The sequence below is a fragment of the Trichogramma pretiosum genome, unplaced genomic scaffold (genome assembly GCF_000599845.2).
Source record: "Trichogramma pretiosum strain Unisexual culture from Peru unplaced genomic scaffold, Tpre_2.0 scaffold55, whole genome shotgun sequence".
In the NCBI taxonomy this organism is placed as follows: domain Eukaryota; kingdom Metazoa; phylum Arthropoda; class Insecta; order Hymenoptera; family Trichogrammatidae; genus Trichogramma; species Trichogramma pretiosum.
Genome location: NW_019641617.1, coordinates 258,668 through 276,618, shown reverse-complemented (window position 1 = coordinate 276,618; position 17,951 = coordinate 258,668). Strand labels below are relative to the sequence as shown.

Below are 17,951 nucleotides of genomic sequence, written 5' to 3'. Positions count from 1 at the left end.
TATTTAGTAAAAAGTAAATTATTTATTTATAAGAAATTCTTTTTTAAAAAGTCATTACTTTTATTTAAAAACAGATTTGATGTTGTTTTCAAAAGAAATAAAACAATTTTTTTGATGAATTATAAAAAATTCACTTTTATGGCATATTTTTCAGTTACATAAGTGTCACATTTTGGCACCTCAGCGTGCGCTTATTTCACGTCGTGATGCTATAATGAGCAACTTATGTCTTAGATTATAGGGCATAAAAGTGAACTTCGCACAGTGTTACAAAATATTGTAGAACACTCGTGCCATGAGTAACACTTATAGACTCGCTTCACTCTGGGCCCTAAACTATACCCTGTCATTAAGTGCTACTTTTGGCACTAGTATCATAATACACGATTATGTATAGACTACTGTGTGATGGAAAGACATTTTGTAGAGAGTATTCAGCAATATTTTATAATCAATTTTTTTCTTCCGAGGTGCCAATATAGTTCTCAAAAAATATCCCTTCGTTATTTATTCTTCTATTCGATCGATTCGATTTATTCTTTTATTCTATTAGACAACTAATCTTCCAAGAAGAAATATTGTCCAGCTCTTTTCTGTTCCACATCCTGAAAAAAATTTGGTTTTGAGTAAAATTATATTTGCAAAGATAATAGATTATTTTTTATTATTCTACTGCGATGTTTTACCTTCACGGATTGGCTCTTGTTTATTCGAGGGCGGAAGTTGTTTGGATCTCTTCTGAAAGTGATACCTAATAATTCTAAAAATCTATTCATTCCATTTAATAGGGATTGTGGACTGTGCGCTACCGTCGTCATAGACGGGGTACCAGAGAACACTATCACACGATCTGCCAAATATGTAGCCATGATGAAATCGTGCTCAACAACAAATCCAGTTTTTTTAGCGTGCAGAATAAATCTTAAAATAAAATACAAAATTATAAGTATTTCGAACACATTATTTGAAAATATGTTATTGTGAAAATTAATTTACCTTTTGATAACTTTAGCGGCAACTAAACGCTGTTCGGAATCCAAATAAGCTGACGGTTCATCAATTAGGTAGACATCAGCCGGTTTACCTAAGCATAGAGCCAAGGCAACACGTTGCAATTCACCACCAGACAAATTTTGAACTTCTTGATCTATGATGTCATCAATTTTTAATGGTTTCATAACATCTGTGATGAACTGTGGATGGATGTATGCATCGCGAATCTTTTCGTGAAGTAATTGTTTGACAATTCCTTGTGATTTTGGACTGATTTTCTGAGGTTTGTAACTGATGTGCAGCATTGGTAATTCAGCTGAGCCACTATCTGGGGTTATATTACCAGCCAACATTCTAATAAAAGTAGTTTTACCAGTACCATTTTCTCCCAGCAAAACTAAAATTTCGGAGTCAGTAAACTGTCCTCTCTCTACTTCTAAATGGAAGTTACCCATAGTTTTTACCATTGCTGGATATTCGTAATGGCTCATTCGTTTAACTTCTTCTTCTGTGGCACTTTCAGCTACTTTGAAAACAAGTGATTCTTCTCTGAATCGCAAATTTTCTGTTGGTACAAATCCATCAAGGAAAATATTAATTCCTTCCCTAACAGAGAAAGGCATAGTAACTACTCCATAAGCACCAGGAACTCCATACAAACAACAGATGAAGTCGGACAAATAATCTAATACAGATAAATCGTGCTCAACAACTATAATAAACTTATCAGGATGTATCAAAGATCTGATAGTAACAGCAGCATTCAAACGTTGCTTGACATCAAGGTACGAGGATGGTTCATCAAACATAAAGATGTCACCATCTTGAATGCACACCATGGCGCAAGCAAAACGTTGCAATTCTCCACCAGATAAAGCCCCAATTTCTCTGTCTCTAATGTGTGTCAAATCAAGCATTTCACAAATTCTCTGTTGACTTTGAGTTTCATCTTTTTTGTCTAATAACTGTTGGACTGTTCCTTTGACAGCTTTGGGGATCTGATCTACATACTGTGGCTTGATCAAAGCTTTCAAATTATCCTCCAAAATTTTGGTAAAATAATTTTGTAATTCACTACCTCTAAAGTGACTCAAAATATCTGTCCAGTCTGGTGGGTCCTATTAAAAAATACACAAATAATAGAATGTATCAATCAATCTTCAAATGACTCTGAATGAAAAAACCTTCCAAAACAAGCCAAAATAATCATCAGATAATCACCTAATAAAATATTATTAGCATGATTTTTGACTATATTTTAAGAAAGTTTAATGATTAAAAAACTCTGTTATCTTACAGTGAAGCGACCCAAGTTGGGTTTTTGTTTTCCAGCTAGAATTTTCAATGCAGTTGATTTACCAATTCCATTTGTTCCAACTAATCCAAGTACTTCTCCTGGTCTTGGTATAGGAAGCCTATGCAATTTGAAGGAATTTTTTGAATATCTGTGGGTTGTTTCTTTTTCCAAATTACTTGGTAAATTGATGATTGAAATTGCTTCAAATGGGCATTTCTATATAAAAAAGAAAAAACAATTAGATTTTTTTTCTAGAACAAAAATTATTTCTTTTTCAAAGCTCTTACCTTTACACAGATACCACAACCAATGCACAGTTCTTCTGAGATTGATGCAATTTTGCTGTTTGGGGTAACTTCAATGCAAAGTTTTCCCATACGTACTACTGGACAGGACTTTTTGCATTCTTGACGACATCTTTTTGGCTTGCATTTATCAGTATTGACAATGGCTATTCTGGTTAGCTTATCGGTTTCCTCTGTTGCACGTTTTGGTGGCATTTTGACGAAGACTTATCAAGCACTGCAATAGAGCCCTGGAAATGATACATATTTTTATTGCACATCATATGTTAGGATATTATAAGTTGCTAAATAAATTATAATTATTTATTAGACAATTTGGAGTTAAAAATGATTTAAGTCAAGTACTAGTTGTCATCAACAAATTTAAGGGTTGTGATAACAAATCCAGATTTTCTTAAATAAAAAAAATTTATTGATAAATTTTAGGTAATGTTTGAACATCTGGATGGCAATGTGATTCTCACTATAAATTCTAACCTGCAACAACACACTACTTCTCAACTCTTTTATTCTAAAAACACTGAATGGTTTTTTGATATCCGAAAATTTCGTAAAAAGAGATTCCACTGAGCGGAATCGTCACGTGGTGCAAATATTAATCAGAAAAGTTTGCTTAATAAATTGTACTCACTCGTCAAATAAAAACGTGGGCCACCGAACTCAAATTTTTGAGAAGTGGACGAGGCCAACGATCAGCGTTGCGGATAACGTTTCTGGTATGTATGTATGGCTGCCGTCGTTATTGGCTTGTAGTACTGCCAACGTAAACCATAAGCGGTAAAAACGAAATCATTCACGACTTCGCGGCTTGCACACTATTATCATTCACGCCGCTCGCGTCTAGATTGGCAGTGCGTCGGCTAAAGCAGACTCCTTATGCCGGAAATTGAAATGTTTTGCAAGACGACAAGCGTACTTGGCAGACCGTCCCATTACCATCATAACTCATGCTGCTCCAAATTGTTGAGCGTTGATTATGAGAAAGGGAATGCTAGATTAGAGTTCCTGTGTAATATTTATCATGCTGATAATACTATACAATACTTAATTATTGCTGAGTGATGAGATATTTTTAATTTTCTCTCGAAAAATTGGGTATTCGCTGACCGGTATCTGTTATTTATTTATTCCAATTAATTTTATTTCATTCGGCTGATTTATTAAAATTAGAATAAAATATTTGCATTAATCGTACTGATTGGCCTTGTAATCGAGATCTAATAATCATACGAGATTGAGGACTAAAAACGTGCCCCCCTCTCCGAGTTTTGAATTCCACACTTTTCGGGGATTACAATTCTGCTTGGCAAACATCCTGTGTGTCGTGCGTTGCGGGCTCAGTAGGCACTCATATGTGAGCCGCATCGTTAGCGGTTGTGTGATATTCAATGATTCCATACGACGAAACTTGAACCTCAAATTCATTGTCAAAGTTGTAATTTCTAGTTTATATCTTCTTTTATGTTACAAACGTGTTAGTGCACGCGATATTATACGTTGTCTGATTAATTTAATTGTCTTAATTTTTGTTCGTGATATAATTAATCGTATACATAAGTAGACGTGCGGGTCGCAAGTATAACTGTTACCCCCGTCGAAGTGTCATTTATTTTTTGTTATCATTGTCAGATATATATATTTTAATTAGTTGTAATTTCGTTAAGATGTTTCTCGTGAATTGTATCAAATTATTGGATTAGTGCAGTCTATTGAAAATTTATTAGTACAAGCGTGTGTGTGTGATATATTTATTCTGTTTTGTGTATATTGTGATTGTGTACACGCGTTTAATCCGGAGCGAAATCATCAAAAGTATTTTCCGTGTAAAGAATATTACTTTCGATTTTCGTACTTTCGTGTCTATCTGCTTTTAGTAGCATTTAAAAAAGTACCATGATTATGAATGAATTGAGAAAAAATGTGGCTTTTGCCTGTGTTACCGTCGGCCTGGTACTGCTTGCCTCGAAGTACCGCAATAACGTGCTTCAGAGCGTGCAGCATCTTTGCCAAGGCATCACGAAAAGCCGCAAAAAATCTAAAGATCAGAAAGACAAAATGATCGGTCAGCGTCAAGACACACTTTTTTCATTGGACAAGGTTATTTTGGCCGATACCCCAGAAAAGTGTGATTATGCTATTCAACGTATTCACAGGTAAACTATCTGTTTTGTAAACATTGACTGATAAGATGCTTCACCTTAATCTATAACTTGTAGAAATTGACAATACTTCTATGTGAGCTTGAGTTTCAATCATGATTATTATGTTTACACTTAATTTCAATCAGATTCCATGAGAAAATAAATTTCATAATGATCGACTTCTTGTTCCTTTCAGAAACATGTCAGATGGAGTCCTAGGGTTTGATTGCGAATGGGTTAATGAAGGTCCTGTCTCACTGATACAACTATCTACTCGTAATGGAGTGTGTGCATTGTTTCGCTTATCTAAATTAGGCCATGTTCCTAATAAACTTAAGGTATAGTTGATTCATAAATATATACAATTTTTGTTAATTAAAAGAATAATCTTTGCTTTGTAGGAGTTATTGATGAATCGAAGACTAATAAAAGTGGGTGTAGGATGCTTCGATGATGGAGAAAGAGTAACCAAAGAGTATAATTGTCAAGTTTTTGGAACTGTAGATGTCAGAACCTTAGCTAGCCACTTTTCATTACCATGTCCTGAAAGTCTGTCTTCTCTCTGTATGGAATATTTAGGAACTGAAATGGTGAAAGTTCGAAGTGTCAGATGTGGAAATTGGAATGCTGAAGAACTCAGTACTGAGCAGATAGCTTATGCTGCTTATGACGCTCATGTATCTGTTCTAATTTTCTATAAGGTTAGAGGCTTTTCATAGTGCTTATGCATTTCATCAAATTAGTTTTTAACTATTTTATTCAAATTTTAGATTCTGCAAAGAGTCAGACAGAACAGATCATTGTGGAAAAGTTTAATATTATATATTAAAAACATGCAGAGCCATAGCAGGCAGGATGGATTATATGATTTACCATTTTCAACTATTGACACGAGGTAAAAATAACAAAAATTTAATATTTAGACATAAGTTAACAAAAAATCAATTGAGAGTACTAAATTATAAAAAAATTTCTGAATAAATCTATTAAAAAAAATTTAGTCAATACTGTAAGTTCATCAAATTGGTTGCATTAAATAATATTTAAACAAAAAATATTACTTTTTATAATTCTGTTTTGTATAGCTTACAGTCCCAAACATTTTATAACATAAGCAAAAGAAAATAAGTGAAAGAATTTTTCATTAATAATTTATACTGATCATGTGATATTTTTCAGGTTCAAGAGTAGTTGGTATAAAAGAGTAACAAACACACAGAATGAAAATGTTTCAAATAATATAGTTCAAACAATTAATCGTACTAATGATCAAGTAATTAAAAAAATTAATGATTCTGAGCCTAAATCCAGTGTACCTACGAGAAATAAGCCTTTGTACCATAATTGTTATTTGCAAGCACCTGATGGTGATATTTTGTGTACATGTGATAGAAAGAAAGCTGATTGGTATGTCTCGAAAGGGCTTGGAGAAGTGGTTTTAGAAGATCCCTTCACTGTAAAATTGAAGTTTGAACCATCAGGACGTGCTTTAGGAGATGTTGGAAAGTACTACACACAAGTTAAAGTCAACCAGTGTGTTGTTTGTGGCTCTGATGAAAAATTTGTCAGAAAAAATGTTGTTCCTAGAGAATACCGTAAATACTTTCCTTGTAAGTATCTCTAACCAAGCAATTTTTTAGCTTTTTGATGTTTATATTATTGTTATTATTATGAAATGCATTATTTTTCAGTGGTTATGAAATCTCATCAATCACATGATGTTTTGCTATTATGTCCATCGTGTCATGAAGTTAGTAATTGCCATGACTTACAATTCAGAAGAAAATTAGCATCATTGTGTAATGCTCCTTTAGTTTGTCCGGTACAAAAGAAAAACGACGACCGCTCCAGAGAGTGGCAAACATTAAAATCAGCTGTGAAAGCACTGAAAGATGGATCCAACATACCTCCAGGACGAAGAAGAGAATTAGAACATTGTATTCAGCAGTATTCAGGTTGTGATTTTATCACATCAGCCTTATTAAAAAATCTTGAAGAACAGCTATATAAGAAAATTTCAGTAAATGATGCTAACTCTAATAAACCAAATTTTCCTCCTCACGGGCAAAAAGTAAGTAACAAATTCAAAGAATTCTTTGATCAAAGATTTTGTATACATAGTAATTTGCATCTCTATTTTATTCAGGTTGTGCAATTCTTTGAAAGTCAAGAAGGGGGTCTTGTTGAATTGGAAAAGTTATGGCGAGAACATTTTCTAACCACAATGAAGCCAAAGTTTTTACCAGAACTTTGGTCAATTAGTCATAATCAAGAAAGATTGAATATCCGCCAATCTCAAAACAGGATAGAGCCATCAGATGCCAAAGTAGCTGGAATTCGTTAATATTAATTATAAGTAATTAGTAGAAAATAATTGTACCTGAAAAAGTATTTGTAAAGTAGCAATTACTTTTTACCAAAAGTATTTGTAAAGCAGCAATTACTTTTTACCAAAAGACTGCCATAAAATTAAATTTTATAGACCAATAATAAATTACAATTTCTTGCGAGAGATGTTATTTTTAGAAAAAAAATATTGTTTTTATTTATATTTTACTTTCAGCCCAACAAACAACATTTTTACATTCATTGTGGATGCAAATATTCAATTCAAGACAAAGATGTCATTCCACAATTGATGATTTTATTATATAATAAAACTAAAGATTGTAATAATATTTACAAAGAGCTATGAAACAATTAACAAGAATTCAAGACTAGGTAAACGTCAGCGAGCCGAGGCCGAATCTTGCTTCGTTTCATCCGATTTTGGTGGCGGCTTCGACTGAGTTGCTTTTATTTCTTCGTCTAATCTTTCCTTAGCTCGAAAAACTTTAGATTGTAAGTAAAAAGAACCACCTTTGGACCTGTCATTTGCTTCCATGAGATATTTGTAATTTCGCTCGATAACATCGACTTGATCTGGCTTGTCAGCGTTCAGAATTCTTAACGCCTCGTCCAGAGTCAAACCAGTCTTTGTGTTGGCGGCCACCCTTTGCGATCCTTGTTGTCCACCACCTGCTCTTTTAGCTGCTTCTTGACTAGCGGCGATTTCTTGTCGCAGGGCACGAGCGAAAGCTCGACCGACCATTTGAGTGCCCAGCACGATGATCTGAGCGAGATATTTTGCCATTTTCACTCACTCGTTGGTCTCCTGCGGCGTAAAAAACAAAAAGTTATACATTGCTATGAAATTGAAATGCGGCCAATGTACGAGTTGAAAGTTCGCAAACGAAATGATTCTAACCTCGTTATCGTTACAAAGTCAGAGGAGAGAATGGTTTTTTAAGTGAACGTTCGATTGATTAAGAACAACTCGGTGTTACATCACGAAGCACTAGTTGCACTTTACCGTAAATATCACACACGATTCATTTTTATGAACTGTCATTGATGTAAACTTACGATTTTAGAGCAGAAATCAAACAGCAGCACGTGAACACTTGAACAAATTTCGTCGACTAAGATTGCATCGCAGACGGCAAATTATACTGCGGTATGCTCACCACGACGGACGGTCAGCTGTCAGCCTGTCATTGCCCCTTCAAGTTTTTAACTAAAAATTGACATGTATTGTTTCACAATATGGCGTTAATTGCACGATCATAAACAAGGAACAATTTTTATTTCAAACATGGACTATTTTCTAAAATTTTACTTTTAATTGTATTCAATCGGGAAAATTTTGATTTAAATTTCATAAACGTTATCTGTTGCGTGACTTATTTAAAATTAGTTATTAATGTTCAATCGTTCAATATTACCTCATTAAATTATTCGAATAGTTTATCTTTTAAATCAAAATTTATGTACCTTACGGTCTTGCATGAAATTTGCAACCAAATTTCAAGCGTGTGCATCCCACTTCATAAATTCGTATTCCGATATAGTTTTCCACGACATATATGCACTTCGTTGCCTATTTCAGGTTGTCGGTCTGTGGGTACCATCTACACTCATACGGTGTGAGTTGTTATTGAAGATAATCCGTGATCGTATCGATTACTTTGTTATATTTCTCAGTGAAAACTAATGGTTTTTTATGAGAACTTGAATCGTACGTTAAATAAATGTATTTATTTTTGATTTCGTGAGTCTAAGGGAGAAAATTTCATTCATGAATTTCCGTACAAAAATAAATTAGCTTATCTGTGTTGTTTACATTGGTTGTGATCGATTTTTTAAATAATCATGGCGAATAACGATTTGAACGATGACTTCAAGGGTCCAAGAACATATGTAGAACTATTGAAGGAAATATTAAGTCCAGAGTTTGAAACTCATACCACTAGAGAGCAAGTTAGTTTATCCTTTCTTATCTTTTCTTGTTGTGTATTTTTTTCTTCAATATATCATTTATGTTTCAGAGCAAAGTTGAAAAAAATGTGCTTGAGTTATGCAAAGTTAAAAAACCATTATTATCCAGAAATAGACATATTAGTTATTTAAAAAAATCAATCACACATCTTTCGAAAAATTATGAGGTTTGTTTATACCTATTCTTCTTTCAATTTTCAATTTTACAACACTTGCTTTAAAATAATTTTTTTTTTGCAGGCTTTAGATTGCAGCAGACCATGGATATGTTATTGGACATTGCATTCACTTGAATTATTGGGCGAAAGATTAGACGATGATCTTTGCTCCAATGTTGTTCAGTTTCTAAATAAGTGTCAATCACCAACTGGAGGATTTGGCGGTGGTCCTGGACAAGATGCTCATTTAGCATCGACTTATGCTGCAGTTAATGCTCTTTGTGTAATTGGTAGCAGAGAAGCTTATAACATTATTGATAGGTAAATATCAAAAGCTAACTATATCCGAAAGATTAGATACAACAATTTTTGTGTTCAGGGCAAAAATTATTTTGTACTTTGTTCTTTCCGAAGTAACTGCTTATCATTCAGAAATGTGAATAAATTCCATTAATAATCTAATGTGTGCAGGCAAAAAACTTATGAATTTTTAAAATCACTACGAACAGATGAAGGAAGTTTTCATATGCACGTTAATGGTGAAATGGATATAAGAGGAGTTTATTGTGCTTTAGCAGTGGCAAAATTACTTAATATTTATACACCTGAATTATTCAAAGACACTGAAAAATGGGTAGCAAAATGTCAAACTTGGGAAGGTGGATTCGCTGGATGCCCAGGAATGGAGGCTCATGGAGGCTACTCTTTCTGCGGATTAGCCTCTCTTGTTATGTTAAACAAATCAACTGTATTTAATTTATCTGCATTTATAGTAAGTATTATATTATTTTTTTATAAATTTAAGGAGTTATATGCAAACAACGATTTTGAGTTATTGAATTTTGATTAATATTATTAATATTTTTAGCGCTGGATTGTTAATAAACAAATGCGATTAGAAGGAGGATTCCAAGGTAGAACCAATAAGTTAGTTGATGGTTGTTATTCATTTTGGCAAGGAGGAGCTTTTCCTCTTATCAATTCAATTTTAGCTGCAGAAAGTAAAACAAAAAATTTAGAAGCTTATTGGATGTTTGACCAAAAAGCACTTCAAGAATATCTTTTAATATGTTGTCAGGATCCCTTCGGAGGGATGTTAGATAAACCTGGAAAGTAAGAAAATGATTTTTGTTTTCTAAATAATATTTAATATTTAATTAATGATTGTTTTATTTTCAGGAATAGTGATATATATCACACTTGCTATTGCCTTAGTGGACTTTCAGTAGCCCAGAATTCTCCTGAAAAAGTTATTATAGAACCTTCTGAGGTGAATGCAGTTGAAGTAACCCATCCTGTATATAACATTGTTTTTGAAACTGCTATGAAAGCAATAAAATATTTCTCTTCCTTACCATTGCCTGAGAAATGAATAGAGTAACACATTTCACTTCTTTTATATTTCATATATAAATCATGATGATTACTAAAACTTGTAACTAACTGAAAACTTTGAGTGAAAAAATGTGCAATTTTTCTTACGACTGTTAATGTACATTTTTACTAATGAAGATTCAAAGAATCAAAAATTATAATCAATTGATCAAAATTGTACTATGTCATAAACAAAATTCATTAAAATTTGACTATTTTTATAATAAAAAATGAACATGGAAATTAAAATTTTCTGATTAATACGAATACGAAATTGAATTAACTTCATTTTTAAGTACTTTACATTATAAAGTCATACGTTATTTAATTGTTATTAGTTGGTAATAAAGTACTATGAAAGTGTTTGTATAAAGAAGTTTTAAAACCCATAATTTTGTTTTGTATCAAGAAATATGTTCAAATAAAGAAGTCCAATTTTTAAAATTTGTATTTTATTTTAACAGAACGCTTACAAAGAGACAAAAACTCTACGTAGGCGTTAAAAATTTTGTTCAATATTACAATTGTTTAATATTTTAGTGTGCTCATTACATACTTGAGAACAATATACTGTTTTTTTTTTCATTCAATCATAAGATTCATTGCAACACACAAAGAAATATACGTTCTTAAGAAAAAGACAAATGGCTGTAAAATATTTATTTCTCACACAGACACACACGCTCGCATTTAACGCAACACTATAAACTATGAACGAAATTATGTTTTTCGTAGCACACAAGCCTTCAATTCATTGTAATCGGACGTTACAATAACCTTCGGAATGTGAACTTAATGAAAAAAAAATTCAATGCATCATTGATGATTCGTTAATGTTACAAAAAATAACATCCTTAAAACTATTCTTTATTTGGTTTCCTTCTTCGTGTGTTACTCGAATTTGATGGCTGCAAAATTTTTAAAAACATTAATTATCAAATAAGCACGTTACTTAAGATATGTTTAGAATATTTTTATTACCTTTGATGGAATAACTTCTTCAACAACTTCAACTTCCTCTTCAGCTTCTTCTTCCTTTTCATCTACGACCTCCTCACCTTTTTCGTCATCCAAAGTTTCTTTTGAAGTTGACGCTTTTACATCATCATTTTCTAGTAATTGATCGTTTTCTCCATCTGAGTCCTTTTCTTTTTGAGGGACTTTATTATCCTATATTTAAAAAATCGAAATTTGTTTAATGAGTTATCTTAAAACCAATGAATTAATTGGTCTAAATGAATCTAGCACTAAAATAACTAGCACTACATTGTACCTGACTTGTAAAGCAGCAACAATAAATAATAAGCATTACAGGTATGCCTAGCGCTATAATGTATACAGTCCATATCCATGGGTTTTCAGCGGTGAAATTTACAATTCCTTGCCACAATCCAGACTAAAAAAAAATACAGCCACAAGGTTTAAATAGTGATAATTTAATTTCTATTATTTAAAGATATAATTTTCAATGTATTGTGAATAACAATATGCGGGTCAACAAGCTTAGTTTTAGTTTTTGCTATTACTTTTTACTTTTGTAATTTTTACGAATCAAATAATATTAAGTACGACTTTTCATTTTGTGTGTACCTCACGTGCTCGAGAAATGAGGAAACACGCATAAACACATATAGGAATAGCACAATATATGAAATAAGCAGCCCACCATCCAGGCTTGTAATTCATCATCCTCATCATTTTACCCCAAAATGTTACCTAGTTTTTTCAGTTTATATAATTTGATTTTTAGGTTTAATTTAGAATATCTTGCACAACATTTTTAATCATTATTAATCAATCAAGTAATGTATGCTGAAAAATATTTACCGCTTCAGTCGCGATTCTCTGTTTACGAAGATCAAAAGTGTCTTCAGCCCACTTCTTAGCTACCATCTCATCGTCGGTAACAATGATGTTATCAAACAGAATATCAGGTGAAATAGACCACAATTCAAATCCAACAGCATACTAAAATTATAAAATAATATTAATTAGTTAAATCATGAATCATTTGAAATAAAAGAATGTAATTAGTATAGTATTTACAATAGGAGTCATCTTGAAAGGATGTTCATCATTGAAATAGTCTGGATTGTGAATCAACTTAGGCTTCCACTTTCCTTTGTAGCTGGGATTGTCAATTAGAGGGGGCAACCATTTACCCTTGTAGTTAGGATTGGGGATGAGTCGTTTTTTGTAAGGACCACAGCCGGAAATTTTTTCGCACTTGGGATTTGGAATCTCTGGTGGTTCCCACTCGCCATCCATATCATCGTCCCAATCTTCTGGTTTGACCGCATCGGGATTTGGTATGTTAACGGGTTCTTCTTCGAGCCAATCTTCGGGCATCGAGTCATTTTCATCGACGATTTGAGGTGGAGCATCTTCGTCCCAATCTTCGGGTTTGACAGCATTAGGATCTGGTATTTTTTCTCTTTCATCCCAGTCCTCGGGTCTCTTGTCATGAGGATCTTCGATCTCCAGCGGTGGATTTACAGGAGGCTGGAAGTCGTCCAAAAGGGAGCCTTCATTGACGACTTTTCCGTCAACTTTGATGACAAAGCTGTTGTCAGGGCGTACGATCAAAGTGTACAAGTGCGGTTGTTTGTCTTTGAAGAAATCTTCCAACCTTTCTTTAGGCTTATTGGCGTGCTTTTCTTCAATGGATCCATTAAGAGGGTTCTTGTGTCTAAAGATGAAGTGAAGCTGTAAAAAAAAAAAAGAAACGTCGAGTTAGTTTGAAATATTTTTTTACACGTTATATTTTGCCACGCGCTTGTGAAAAGATGAATTTTAAAAACGAGCAGAAAGTGTTTTTCAAACTGCTTACAGCAAAGATCATTCGTTCGTAACTGCGAAAAGTATACGTTGCCACACTAGCTCGCGTTGAGTTAAGGTAACTTGGTAATACATTATAAATAACTCGAATCACTTATCTGCGTCATAAGTTTTGTCGATAATATGTATGTCTGAAGTAAATTACCTTGTGATCGTTGCCGCACTTATCAGGCCCAAACATGATAGTGTAAGGGGTTTTATCATGGAAGTCGTTGAGATCGGCGTGCTTAGGATCGGACGACAAGAGTTTGAGGTAGGCACCACCGCACTCCTGGCCCTCCTGGAAAATCACCTCGTACTGGACGACGAGGGGCTTGTCCTCGAACTTGAAGGGCTTGCTCAGCTTCTTGGAGATGGCCGCGTGACGGGCTCGGCTCTTGAGCACGAGGCCCAGATTGCCGCTCTCGACTCCGCGTTTCGGCTCCTCTAGAAGCCATTTTCCTGTAAATTGCAGTAGATAAATGAGGCCGGCTCTCGCAGTCGATTATATTCATCGTTCGAGTCGTTAAAAAGGCTAATGAGCGGACATTGCGACAGAGAGACAGTCGCGATAAATATTACAAGGTATGCACATGCATATAAGCAGGGGAATTTTCGCCGCTCTCAGCGCGAATCCTTTCAAAACCGTCGAGGTTGAAAAAAAAAGAAAGGCCAGACCGGCACACATTGATATTACAGCCGCGTGCGTATAAACTAACACAGACAATGTGCGTGTCGCGTTAGTTTTCCATATAGTTGTCTATCCGACTGTTTTTCTCTTTCGTACTCGCGAGTCCGGAGATGTGCGAGCGTTATTATAAGTACACATCCGTTCTCCTGCGCTAAACTTAGCCGCGAACGCGCGTCGAAATTTCGAGAAATACACGCGCTACGACCTGGCCTAGTGCCATATCGCGTCGACCAGGCAATTCCATTCCTCATATTATATTATAAACGAGAACAGCTCATCCGCTAGTCCTCGTCATGGGCGTTCGCGCGAAATTCGCAAAAACAAAGGAGCGAAAGACAGGCGCGTTTGGTAATTTAACTGACTAATTCGACGCAATGATCTGACACGCGGCATATCTCGCGCACATCGTCGTGCTCCGATATCATTCGTGGATTGGCTGCGGTGCTCGTTGCAGCGATAAAATGTCGCTCTCCGCCGGTGTGTGTCATGCATATTACACGTTCATATGAACGCCTATAAAGAGGGAGAGAGAGAAAGATATGGCACCGCCACGCAGCATCGATATGCGAACACGGTGCGAGCGCAAAAAGTCCGAGAGAGAGTGTACTACGGATACGTAAATCTATATCGGAGCAAACCAACTAAAGATTGCATATGATATACCTAACGTGTGTATATTGGACACGGCTAATGTCCGTAGATATACACTCAGCTTGTGTATGCATATACCTCTGTAAAGTATGACAACGCTCTGCCGCTGCTTTACTGCTCTAATAATGTGGCACTGCGCCGGAAAGAAAAGCCCCACAAATGCTCTGTGCTCTGTGTGACTCTCCTCTATGTGTGTACGTATGTAATGTGCATACATTTGTGCGAGTGCGCGCTCTCGTATACACACAAAAGTGTAACATCCCTTATATATATCATATATACGTTACGCGCGCACCACTACTCGCGCGGCCGGAGCGCGATCATCCCCCAAGTTCAGCTTCGATTACTCGGCACTTTTCTTGGCTGTATATAGCGGCAGCTAGCACTAGCCTACGTGTAATGTAGGACAGAGAAAAAGATGAAGCGAGAAAGAAGGAGGCAGGGGGAAAAAAGAAGCGAAACACGAAAAAAAAAAAACGACCGATAGACGAGCGAGAAAAAAATATAAAATAAAACAATAATGCCGCGAAGCGAGCGAAAAAAATGTCGCAAATGAATCTGATTTTTTCAGGTAGCGATTAGGGCCGACCGTATGCAAGAAAATTGATGCTAAGTGCGTACTCGATAAAACAGTCGCAAAAGTAAGTTAAGGTGTTGATGAAACTAATCGATAAACCCTGAAGTATGGACGGAGCTTTGCGGGATGCGTTTACACTGCTGCGGTTTTGAATAGTCGACACGGGGGCAAGAACCCTGTACGCAATGGCAAACGTTATTAAAGTAGGTCTCTTACCGTCGTATTTGGCGATGTCCTCGTCGATTCCGTCCTTCTTGGCCTTGGACTGGATCCAGGACTTGGCGAATTGGTCCTGATCGTCGAAGTGCTCGGCCAGGAGTACGTGGCCGCTCGGCTGCGGACTGGCGTAGGGGGTCTTCTGCTCGACGAGCAGCTCCTCGGGCTCGTCCTCGACCACGGCCGCCTGGGCTTCGTCGTCGTCGTCGTCCTCGTCCACGTCCAAGTCATGGGCGCGTACCTGATGATGCTGACTGCTGATGGTTAGCAAAAAAACGCTGGCGAGCAGCAGGAGGCTCAGTAGGATTGGCCTGCTACGAGCCATGACTGCCTGCGGAGGATGTACAACGCACACTCACACACAACACACTGTACGGCAGATGAGCACTCGGCACACTGCACACTGTCTCACGGCACACGTTCGAGTCAACGAACTCTCTCTCTCTCTCTCTGTCTCTCGGTGCGTCGTCGACGATAGACGGATGGACGACGGATACCAAGTCGAGTCCCGGCTGCCGGTGGGTGCGATGTACACACACTAACTAACTATAATGCTAAAATCTATATGGTTAGGCTCGGCAAGAGTAGTCGCGGTGGCGACACTGGTCGTTGTATTCCGTATACGCGGCGGCTGCGACGACGCCGACTATGCGTATCGCAGAGTGGAGTGAGCTGCTGCTGCGAAGTGGCGGCCTCGCGTATCACACACATTCAACGAGTCCAAATGTACAAACAGCCAAGAGGCGAGCTGGCGACGACGAAAGCCGCGAGTCGAAAAGTCGAGACGCGCTGCAGAAATATCGTGCTGTACACGTCGCGCCTTTTCAAATTCGATCGTCGTGCAGTGCTTATTACGCCGACTGCTCCGTTCTGCGCTCTCGCGCGCTACCCTATCGCTCGCCGCTCGCGATCATTATTATTGTTATGCTTATATTATTACATATATCGCGAGAGCTGCACCTTTTCTCGCACCTTCGGCCACGAGCAATCTCTCGACTGGTTCTCACTGCCGCGATCAAGTCACGGAGACCGTCGTGTCGCCCGTTACTACCTTCGTTGCACTCTTGTACTCGAGCGCTCCTCTTTTATTTATTTATATTTGTATTATTTTGCCTTTCTTTTGACGATGCGATAGTTTCGCGAGCGCCGCCGATAGTGGTGCATTTTACGCGAGACTCGCTCGCACGTACACGTAATCGACCCGTACTCCGTGTATAGTATATAGGATGTACGTTCAGTGGCTGCGTCACACGCACGTATATCGCACACGCGTACGCGTGGAAGGGGTACCGGGTAACCGGGTACCGACCGTGAGGGTTCACGCACACTCTCTCGTACTATAACATGGAGTGAAAGAAAGACAGGGACAGATGAGCAAATACGTGCGTATTTGCATCTATCTCGTATCAGTCGGCAATGCAAACAGTACAACAAGGTGTATTCGGTTGCCGGCGTTCGTCGTCGTCGTCGTCGTCGTCGTCGTCGACGGGAATCATTGCCGAAAGCGGGTCGAAGTGGAGGGAGGCGGCGAACGCGCCAGCGAACGAATGGCAAATCGACACGCACCGACGTTCATTGGGCGCGCGACCGAATCAAATTGTCCGAGTGTTGAGTTGGCCACGTCGACAGCGGATTTTTCTCGATCAATTATTATTAACCGCGCGAGTCGTCGCGCTTGTCCGCGCGTAAACCGTGGTCGCACCCAAAAAAATAAATAAATAAATACAACATTTTCTAGGTAATCGGATATTTTGGAGTTTTGCGCCTTGCTCTCTTCGGGCCACTTTCGAATTATCTCGCTGTGCGGTCATTACCCTTCATACACGATGTTCGCGTATACCAACTCCAATTCTTGCTCCGAATTTTCGAACTTTCATTTACTACCGTGCTCCATATGTAGGCAGAATAAATTCACAACGGAAGCAACGTATTATCAAGCAGCGATATGGGCGAGTCGTCGTTGGCATATATCAGTACCTTGGCAGGTGTAAACGTGCACGCGCCGTAAACAACCGTTGCAAATTACGTTGAAGTAAAAAAAAAAAAAATTATGCTCGCGAGGATATGTTGCAGCAATCACCGCAGGCGAGCCGTTGCCATTGCTGTGTACTTTTTGCACGCTTGCGTAAAATCCACCATCGGCCATTGAATAAGTCATTCACTCTGAATTTTTATTTCTTGCTCCTGATAAGTATGGTGGAGTATCAGTCGATGTATTAACCATTCTCGTTAAGCCTTTTCTACTTTTTTTTTATCTGAAAGATAGTGCTTATGCATCTTTAACGAGGAGTTTTATCTCTATTGGCCTTGGAATGTTATTCACGAATATTTTTTTCATTAGTCCCAATAACTCTGACTCATATAATAATCTTGATCTACAGCTGCGAGTAGATTGAATTGTAAATTTTGGAAAT

At 37.0% G+C, this 17,951-nt stretch overlaps 5 protein-coding genes across 6 annotated transcripts; 2 read left to right on the top strand and 3 right to left on the bottom strand.

The window, feature by feature from the left end:
* Positions 1–64: 64 nt before the first annotated feature.
* Positions 65–3,535, bottom strand: LOC106651552 (ATP-binding cassette sub-family E member 1). The gene is made up of 6 exons (XM_014370085.2): positions 3,227–3,535; positions 2,578–2,825; positions 2,291–2,506; positions 997–2,111; positions 687–921; positions 65–605 (listed from the first exon to the last, which is right to left on the bottom strand). The coding sequence occupies exons 2-6, from the start codon at positions 2,788–2,790 to the stop codon at positions 558–560; spliced, it is 1,827 nt and encodes a 608-aa protein (XP_014225571.1). The 5' UTR covers positions 2,791–2,825; positions 3,227–3,535; the 3' UTR covers positions 65–557.
* Positions 3,536–3,927: 392 nt separating this feature from the next.
* LOC106651551 (exonuclease 3'-5' domain-containing protein 2) lies at positions 3,928–7,210 on the top strand. The gene is made up of 7 exons (XM_014370084.2): positions 3,928–4,748; positions 4,933–5,074; positions 5,138–5,437; positions 5,507–5,631; positions 5,916–6,346; positions 6,428–6,807; positions 6,883–7,210. The coding sequence occupies exons 1-7, from the start codon at positions 4,489–4,491 to the stop codon at positions 7,078–7,080; spliced, it is 1,836 nt and encodes a 611-aa protein (XP_014225570.1). The 5' UTR covers positions 3,928–4,488; the 3' UTR covers positions 7,081–7,210.
* Positions 7,211–7,272: 62 nt separating this feature from the next.
* On the bottom strand, positions 7,273–8,638 carry LOC106651555 (mitochondrial import inner membrane translocase subunit Tim16). Of its 2 annotated transcripts, XM_014370088.2 has the most exons (3): positions 8,550–8,638; positions 7,984–8,292; positions 7,273–7,890 (listed from the first exon to the last, which is right to left on the bottom strand). In XM_014370088.2, exon 3 carries the CDS (start codon positions 7,867–7,869, stop codon positions 7,465–7,467), a length of 405 nt encoding a protein of 134 aa, XP_014225574.1. In that variant the 5' UTR covers positions 7,870–7,890; positions 7,984–8,292; positions 8,550–8,638; the 3' UTR covers positions 7,273–7,464. The 2 variants fall into 2 exon arrangements, with proteins under 2 accessions (XP_014225574.1, XP_023314518.1); XM_023458750.1 differs by lacking the exon at positions 8,550–8,638 and having other exon boundaries at positions 8,142–8,240.
* A 28-nt stretch (positions 8,639–8,666) lies between these two features.
* On the top strand, positions 8,667–11,029 carry LOC106651554 (protein farnesyltransferase subunit beta). The gene is made up of 6 exons (XM_014370087.2): positions 8,667–9,035; positions 9,104–9,220; positions 9,294–9,532; positions 9,683–9,983; positions 10,080–10,324; positions 10,391–11,029. The coding sequence occupies exons 1-6, from the start codon at positions 8,928–8,930 to the stop codon at positions 10,581–10,583; spliced, it is 1,203 nt and encodes a 400-aa protein (XP_014225573.1). The 5' UTR covers positions 8,667–8,927; the 3' UTR covers positions 10,584–11,029.
* Positions 11,016–16,650, bottom strand: LOC106651553 (calnexin-like). Its single transcript, XM_014370086.2, has 7 exons — positions 15,538–16,650; positions 13,569–13,864; positions 12,632–13,291; positions 12,413–12,553; positions 11,859–11,981; positions 11,567–11,755; positions 11,016–11,493 (listed from the first exon to the last, which is right to left on the bottom strand). Exons 1-7 carry the CDS (start codon positions 15,860–15,862, stop codon positions 11,446–11,448), a joined length of 1,782 nt encoding a protein of 593 aa, XP_014225572.1. The 5' UTR covers positions 15,863–16,650; the 3' UTR covers positions 11,016–11,445.
* Positions 16,651–17,951: the final 1,301 nt, after the last annotated feature.